Source organism: Carcharodon carcharias (assembly GCF_017639515.1).
Source record: "Carcharodon carcharias isolate sCarCar2 chromosome 27 unlocalized genomic scaffold, sCarCar2.pri SUPER_27_unloc_1, whole genome shotgun sequence".
NCBI classification, from domain to species: domain Eukaryota; kingdom Metazoa; phylum Chordata; class Chondrichthyes; order Lamniformes; family Lamnidae; genus Carcharodon; species Carcharodon carcharias.
The window spans coordinates 7,433,474-7,441,396 of NW_024470624.1; the positions used below are offsets into that span (position 1 = coordinate 7,433,474).

Consider the following 7,923-nt stretch of genomic DNA (forward strand, 5'->3'; position numbering starts at 1 on the left):
GAAGGGGGAGAGTGTGAGGGGGAGAATGGTGGTGAGGAGTGAGGGGGAGAGTGTGAGGGGGGAGAATGGTGGTGGGTGTGAGGGGGAGAGTGTGAGGGGGAGAAAGGTGGTGGGGGGGTGAGGGGGAGAGTGTGAGGGGGAGAATGGTGGTGGGAGTGAGGGGGAGAGTGTGAGGGGGGAGAATGGTGGTGGGGGTGAGGGGGAGAGTGTGAGGGGGAGAATGGTGGTGGGGGGTGAAGGGGAGAGTGTGAGGGGGAGAATGGTGGTGGTGGGGTGAAGGGGGGAGAGTGTGAGGGGGGAGAATGGTGGTGGGAGTGAGGGGGAGAGTGTGAGGGGGAGAATGGTGGTGTGGGGGGAGTGAGCGGGGAGATGTGTGAGAGGGGAGAATGGTGGTGGTGGGTGAAGGGGGAGAGCTGTGAGGGGAGAATGGTGGTGGTGAGGTGAAGGGGGAGAGTGTGAGGGGGAGAATGGTGGTGGGAGTGAGGGGGAGAGTGTGAGGGGGAGAATGGTGGTGGGGGGGTGAAGGGGGAGAGTGTGAGGGGGAGAATGGAGGTGGGAGTGAGGGGGAGAGTGTGAGGGGGGAGAATGGTGGTGGGGGTGAGGGGGAGAGTGTGAGCGGGAGAAAGGCGGTGGGGGGGTGAGGGGGAGAGTGTGAGGGGGAGAATGGTGGTGGGAGTGAGGGGGAGAGTGTGAGGGGGGAGAATGGTGGTGGGGGTGAGGGGGAGAGTGTGAGGGGAGAATGGTGGTGGTGGGGTGAAGGGGGAGAATGTGAGGGGGAGAATGGTGGTGGGAGTGAGGGGGAGAGTGTGAGGGGGAGAATGGTGGTGGGGGGGTGAGGGGGAGAGTATGGGGGTAGAATGGTGGTGGGAGTGAGGGGGAGAGTGTGAGGGGAAGAATGGTGGTGGTGGGATGAAGGGGGAGAGTGTGAGGGGGAGAATGGTGGTGGGGGGGTGAGGGGGAGAGTATGAGGGGGAGAATGGTGGTGGTGGGGTGAAGGGGGAGAGTGTGAGGGGGAGAATGGTGGTGGTGAGGTGAAGGGGGAGAGTGTGAGGGGGAGAATGGTGGTGGGTGTGAGGGGGAGAGTGTGAGGGGGAGAATGGTGGTGGGGGGGTGAAGGGGGAGAGTGTGAGGGGGAGAATGGTGGTGGGAGTGAGGGGGAGAGTGTGAGCGGGGAGAATGGTGGTGGGGATGAGGGGGAGAGTGTGAGGGGGAGAATGGTGGTGGAGGGTGAGGGGGAGAGTGTGAGGGGGAGAATGGTGGTGGGAGTGAGGGGGAGAGTGTGAGGGGGAGAATGGTGGTGGGGGGGTGAGGGGGAGAGTATGGGGGTAGAATGGTGGTGGTGTGGTGAAGGGGGAGAGTGTGAGGGGGAGAATGGTGGTGGTGAGGTGAAGGGGGAGAGTGTGAGGGGGAGAATGGTGGTGGGGGGTTGAGGGGGAGAGTGTGAGGGGGAGAATGGTGGTGGTGAGGTGAAGGGGGAGAGTGTGAGGGGGAGAATGGTGGTGGGAGTGAGGGGGAGAGTGTGAGGGGGAGAATGGTGGTGGGGGGGTGAAGGGGGAGAGTGTGAGGGGGAGAATGGTGGTGGTGGGGTGAGGGGGAGAGTGTGAGGGGGAGAGTGTGAGGGGGAGAATGGTGGTGGGAGTGAGGGGGAGAGTATGAGGGGAAGAATGGTGGTGGTGGGGTGAAGGGGGAGAGTGTGAGGGGGAGAATGGTGGTGGGGGGTGAGGGGGAGAGTGTGAGGGGGAGAATGGTGGTGGGAGTGAGGGGGAGAGTGGTGGTGGGGGGGTGAGGGGGAGAGTGTGAGGGGGAGAATGGTGGTGGTGGGGTGAGGGGGAGAGTGTGAGGGGGAGAATGGTGGTGGAAGTGAGGGGGAGAGTGTGAGGGGGAGAATGGTGGTGGGAGTGAGGGGGAGAGTATGAGGGGAAGAATGGTGGTGGTGGGGTGAAGGGGGAGAGTGTGAGGGGGAGAATGGTGGTGGGGGGTGAGGGGGAGAGTGTGAGGGGGAGAATGGTGGTGGGAGTGAGGGGGAGAGTGGTGGTGGGGGGGTGAGGGGGAGAGTGTGAGGGGGAGAATGGTGGTGGTGGGGTGAGGGGGAGAGTGTGAGGGGGAGAATGGTGGTGGTGGGGTGAAGGGGGAGAGTGTGAGGGGGAGAATGGTGGTGGGAGTGAGGGGGAGAGTGGTGGTGGGGGGGTGAGGGGGAGAGTGTGAGGGGGAGAATGGTGGTGGTGGGGTGAAGGGGGAGAGTGTGAGGGGGAGAATGGTGGTGGTGGGGTGAAGGGGGAGAGTGTGAGGGGGAGAATGGTGGTGGGAGTGAGGGGGAGAGTGTGAGGGGGAGAATGGTGGTGGTGGGGTGATCGGGAGAGAGTGACAGACAGATCCTGCATCTAAACGGCGCCGCCTCAAGCCAAGGTGGGGGGGAAGGCTGAGCTGGGCCCCCCTTCAATATGAGGACGGTGCTGGGGTGGGCAGAATAGTCGGATAGCCCACGCGCCCCTCCCCAAATCTGCCGGTACTCTTACCTCCCAAGGCAGGGCACTGAGCACCCACACAATCGAGGGCCATGCGCAGGACATAGTTCGCCATCGGCATCGACGGGCAGCTCCCGTTCCACTGGCTTTCTGTAAAACAACGGAAAGGAGCCATGGGGAGCATCTCCGCCACCCAGAAGCCAGGAGAGGGCAAGGCTGCTCAGCCCCTCGAGCGCCTGACCCCACCACGCCGGCCTCAACTCCGCCCACCACCCTCCCTCCCCCTTCCCCACCCCCCCCAACCCAACCCAACCCAACCCAACCCACCCCAACCCAACCCAAACCAACCCACTCCAACCCAACCCAACCCAACCCACTCCAACCCAACCCACCCCAACCCAACCCAACCCAACCCACCCCAACCCAACCCAACCCAACCCAACCCAACCCACCCCACTCCAACCCAACCCAACCCAACCCACTCCAACCCAACCCAACCCAACCCAACCCAACCCAACCCACCCCAGCCCAACCCAAACCAACCCACCCCAACCCAACCCAACCCAACCCACTCCAACCCAACCCACCCCAACCCAACCCACTCCAACCCAACCCAACCCAACCCACTCCAACCCAACCCAACCCAACCCACTCCAACCCAACCCAACCCAACCCAACCCAACCCAACCCACTCCAACCCAACCCACCCCAACCCAACCCAACCCAACCCAACCCAACCCAACCCACCCCAACCCACCCCAACCCACCCCAACCCAACCCACTCCAACCCAACCCAACCCAACCCACCCCAACCCACCCCAACCCAACCCAACCCAACCCACCCCAACCCACCCCAACCCACCCCAACCCAACCCAACCCACTCCAACCCAACCCACCCCAACCCACCCCAACCCAACCCAACCCAACCCACTCCAACCCAACCCAGCCCAACCCACCCCAACCCAACCCACTCCAACCCAACCCAACCCAACCCAACCCAACCCACCCCAACCCAACCCACTCCAACCCAACCCAACCCAACCCAACCCACTCCAACCCAACCCACCCCAACCCAACCCAACCCAACCCAACCCAACCCACTCCAACCCAACCCAACCCAACCCACCCCAACCCACCCCAACCCAACCCAACCCAACCCAACCCACCTCCGTCCCCTCTCACCCTGGCCAAACTCAACCCATCGATGGCAGAGCCAGCCTCCCCCAAAGGTCAGAGATGGAGCTTGAACTCGACAGAAATGTGAAATTAAAAGTCGGCAACGATGGCCTTGCAGCCATTGCTGCTTTGAAAGCCCACTGGGTTCGCCACCCCATGCCCCTAGGGGAAGGCAAAATCTGCTGTCCTTACTTGGTCTGGCCTGCGTGCAACTCCGGACAGACACGCACAGCAAGGCGGCTGACTCTTGAGGACTCCCCGAACACATGGGTGACTGGGGACGGGTGACAAACGCTGGGCCCAGCCAGCGACTCCCACCAATTTCCCAAAAAAAAACACCTGCCGGCCAACGAAGTCAGTGTGGTCCCTTGGATTGACATCCAACTCCAGAAGCAGTCGGAGGAGCTTTTCCTCTCTCTCTCCCGTAAATTACTTTTTTTTATTGCGCGTGTGTCCCAGGACATGTGAAATCCAGCTCCCCCCCACACCCCCACCACCCCCCCACCCACCCATCCCACCCCACCCGGTCGAATGCCCTCCAGAAGTTCCCCCTCGCCCCCCACCCCCCCCACCCCCTCACGCCCCAACTGGTAGGGCAAGTTCCGCATTCTTGCGCCTGCTCTCTGGGCCGAGGGGCTTCTCCTTCTCCTGAACTACCACCACCCCCCACCCCCACCCGATCGGGTGTGCCAGCGGGGTGGGGTGAGGCGGGTTTCGGTTCACTGCTCCCCCCACCTCCCCACCACTACCACCACCACCACACACACACACACCCCCACGCCCCGGCGCGTGCCTCGCGAGGGGTGGGGGGGGGTGGGGGGATGAGGAGGTGGGGGTGGTGGGAAATGTTCGCTGCTGCCTGCTCAAGTCAGGAGAAGACCAGGACTGTTCACAGAGCTCCGGCTGCGGACTCGCCAGTACAGCCCTGGTGAAACATCCCCACTTTGACATCCCACCTCCCTCGGTCCAGCCTCTCTTACATGGTCGCACTTTGGTCCGAAAGAGCGCTGCTGGTGGGGGGAGTCGGGTGGGGTGGGGGGGGTGGTGGTGGGGGTGGTGGTAGTGAGAGAGACAGAGAGAGAGAGAGAGGGACGGGGACAGAGACATAGGCCAGAATTTTAGACACCCCCACCCCACCAGCACACACTGGCGGGTTTTTGTGGGGGGGTTTAGGGATCGGGATTCCCCTCTGGGTTCCCACCCACCCAGACTGCACGTGCAGCGCGGGCAGGAATGCCGCCCCCTTGACCTCTTCACCACCCCCCCCACCCGCCCCCCAAGGTTGCCTCAATACTTTTCGGCCAATGGAAGGATTGAACCTCCGTCGGGGTTGGGGGAGGGCCGGGAAAGAACAGCGAAATCCCCCACTTTCTGTAAGTCGGGCAAGCCCCCGCCCGCCACCACCCCCCCCACTCCCCGCCCCTCCAACATCCCCCAACCTTCCCTCCCTCAGCCCCGCTTAAGGTCCAGTGTTGCCCCCACAATGGGCAAGAAACACTGGCCTTGCCGGTGATGCCCACATCTCATGAAAAACGACATTAAAGAGGAAGAGTAAAATAGGGGGACAGGTACCACGATAGAGGGGGACATCACGCCTGAGCATGGGACCCTGCAAGGGCTGATTGAGGTCCCTGTTGATGGCGATGAAGGCGGTTTGGGAGGAGATGACGTTGGCCTGGGTGCTGATCTCAATCATGCGTTTCTTCACCCCCTCGCTCTCTCTGTCGGAACCCGAGTCCAGGGTCTCGATCATCGCCTTCGCTGCCAGGCGGTGGGTAGTGGACCTGAGGGAAGAGCAGGCAAAAAGCGTTTCAAAAGGGGATTTAAAAGCCCCAGTATGGGGGTGGGAATGACACCGACAGGGCCCTCAGTATCGGGGGGCATCAGACCGACAGGACCCCCAGTATCGGGGTGTGTCAGGCCAACAGGAACCCCAGTGTCAGAGGTATCAGATCAACAGGACCCCCAGTATCGGGGGGTATCACACTGACAGGACCCCCAGTACCGGCGGCATATCAGAGCGACAGGAACCCCAGTATCGGGGGTATTCAGACCGACAGGACCCCCAGTATCTGGGGGGTATCAGACCGACAGGACCTCCAGTATCGGGGGGGTATCAGACCGACAGGACCTCCAGTATTGGGGGGTATCAGACTGACAGGAGCCCCAGTAGTGGAGGGTATCAGACCGACACGATCCCCAGTATCAGGGGTATCAGATTGACGGGAACCCCAGTATCAGGGGTTATTACACTGACAGGACCCTCAATATTGAGGGTACCACACTGACAGGGCCCCCAATATCGGGGGCAACACACTGACATGACACCCAGTAATATGTCATTATGTCAGTGGGCTCTGAGTTGGGATCTGGCACCCGGGTAAAATATTCCCTGAATTGGTGCCAGCAGTTTGGGTACAGCAGCTGCTGAGTTGTGGACAGGCTCTGAATTGGTGCCAGCGGTTTGGGTACAGCAGCTGTTGAGTTTCAAACGGGCTCCGAATCGGTGTCAGTGCGCTGGGGATGGTCAATGTTGAGTTGGAGACGGTCGGTGTTGAGTTGGAGACGGTCGGTGTTGAGTTGGGGACGGTGGGTGTTGAGTTGGGGATGGTCGGTGTTGAGTTGGGGACGGTGGGTGTTGAGTTGGGGATGGTCGGTGTTGAGTTGGGGACGGTGGGTGTTGAGTTGGGGATGGTCGGTGTTGAGTTGGAGACGGTCGGTGTTGAGTTGGGGATGGTCGGTGTTGAGTTGGAGACGGTCGGTGTTGAGTTGGGGACGGTGGGTGTTGAGTTGGGGATGGTCGGTGTTGAGTTGGGGACGGTTGGTGTTGAGTTGGGCCTAGTCACCTCGCAGTCTTGTTGGGCTGAAGCTTGAACTTGACACTATCTTGGACGAGCTGCTCTCCCAGGGAATATTTCAGAGACATCTCAGCCTCCAGCCTGGGGTCAACCTGAGGGAGGTAAAGAGACAGGTTACAGCGTACAGCAAAGTGCATCGCACCTTACTGCACCCACTCCATCCCGGGACCAGGAAACCCCACAGCCCCTGCAGTCCCGGGCCTGTAACCCCACATCCCCTGCAATCCTGTCCTAGAAAACCCCACAGCCCCTGCATTCCTACCCAGTATCCCCAATAGCCCCTGCATTTCCAGGCCGATAACCCCACAGTCCCTGTATTCCCAGCCTTGGAAATCCCACAGCCCCTGCATTCCCAGGCCTGTAACCCCACACCCCCTGCAATCCCGGCCTAGCAAACCCCACAGCCCCTGCATTCCTACCCAGGATGCCCAATAGCCCCTGCATTCCCAGGGCGGTAACACCACAGCCCCTGCATTCCAAGGCCTGTAACCCCACAGTCCATGTATCCCCATCCAGAAAACCCCACAGCCCCTGCATTTCCAGCCTAGGAAACCCAACAGCCCCTGCATTCCTACCCAGGAACACCCACAGCCCCTGAATTCCTAGGCCTGTAACCCCACAGCCACTGCGTTCCCAGCCCAGGAACCCCTCAGCCCCTGCAATCTCAGCCCAGGAACCCCTCAGCCCCTGCAATCTCAGCTCAGGAACCCCATCAGCCCCTGTGTTCCCAGCCCAGGAACCCCCTCAGCTCAGGAACCCCTTCAGGCTCCTGCAATCTCAGCTCAGGAACCCCATCCGCCCCTGCATTCCCAGCCCAGGAACCCCCTCAGCCCCTGCGTTCCCAGCCCAGGAACCCCCTCAGCCCCTGCGTTCCCAGCCCAGGAACCCCCTCAGCCCCTGCAATCTCAGCTCAGGAACCCCCACAGACCCCACATTTTCAGCTAAGGTTCACCCTCAGCTCCATCATCCTCAGTACAAAAGCTCGAGGTCTCCTCTTTTAAAAGGGGATCCCTGACGGAGAGACTCCCTCTTTAAAAGGGGGTCCTTGACAGAGAGACCCCCTCTTTAAAAGGAGGTCCCTGACGGAGAGACTCCCTCTTTAAAAGGGGGTCCCTGACGGAGAGACTCCCTCTTTAAAAGGGGTCCCTGATGGAGAGACTCTCTCTTTAAAAGGGGGTCCCCTTCGGAGAGATTCCCTCTTTAAAAGGGGTCCCTGACGGAGAGACTCCCTCTTTAATAGGTTAGCTTAACGCTGAGACCCACCACTGAGATACTGTGGGGTTTATCTTCTGTTTTGAGGAGTTTTTACTGCCTCCCCCTCCCCTCCCTCAGTCACAGGCCTGGGTGACCCCCTGGATCCTCAGACACAGTCGATCTGGGCGAAATCTGGTGGAAGTCCTCGCCCCCACACCCCCCACTCCTG

General features: G+C 61.2%; 1 protein-coding gene across 1 annotated transcript; it reads right to left on the reverse strand.

Moving 5' to 3' along the window:
- Positions 1–2,436: 2,436 nt before the first annotated feature.
- Positions 2,437–6,637, reverse strand: LOC121273631 (von Willebrand factor A domain-containing protein 5A-like). The gene is made up of 3 exons (XM_041180776.1): positions 6,489–6,637; positions 5,215–5,426; positions 2,437–2,615 (listed from the first exon to the last, which is right to left on the reverse strand). The coding sequence occupies exons 1-3, from the start codon at positions 6,635–6,637 to the stop codon at positions 2,437–2,439; spliced, it is 540 nt and encodes a 179-aa protein (XP_041036710.1).
- Positions 6,638–7,923: the final 1,286 nt, after the last annotated feature.

What these genes read in the sequence shown, in the direction of transcription:
- LOC121273631 (XM_041180776.1), bottom strand. Translation starts at nt 6,637, where the DNA reads ATGCACTTTGCTGTACGCTGTAACCTGTCTCTTTACCTCCCTCAGGTT. An exon ending in CAGCCCAACAAGACTGCGAG is followed by an intron (nt 5,427 to 6,488) that starts GTGACTAGGCCC and finishes CTCTTCCCTCAG; the next exon opens with GTCCACTACCCACCGCCTGG. An exon ending in TGATGTCCCCCTCTATCGTG is followed by an intron (nt 2,616 to 5,214) that starts GTACCTGTCCCC and finishes GTTGTTTTACAG; the next exon opens with AAAGCCAGTGGAACGGGAGC.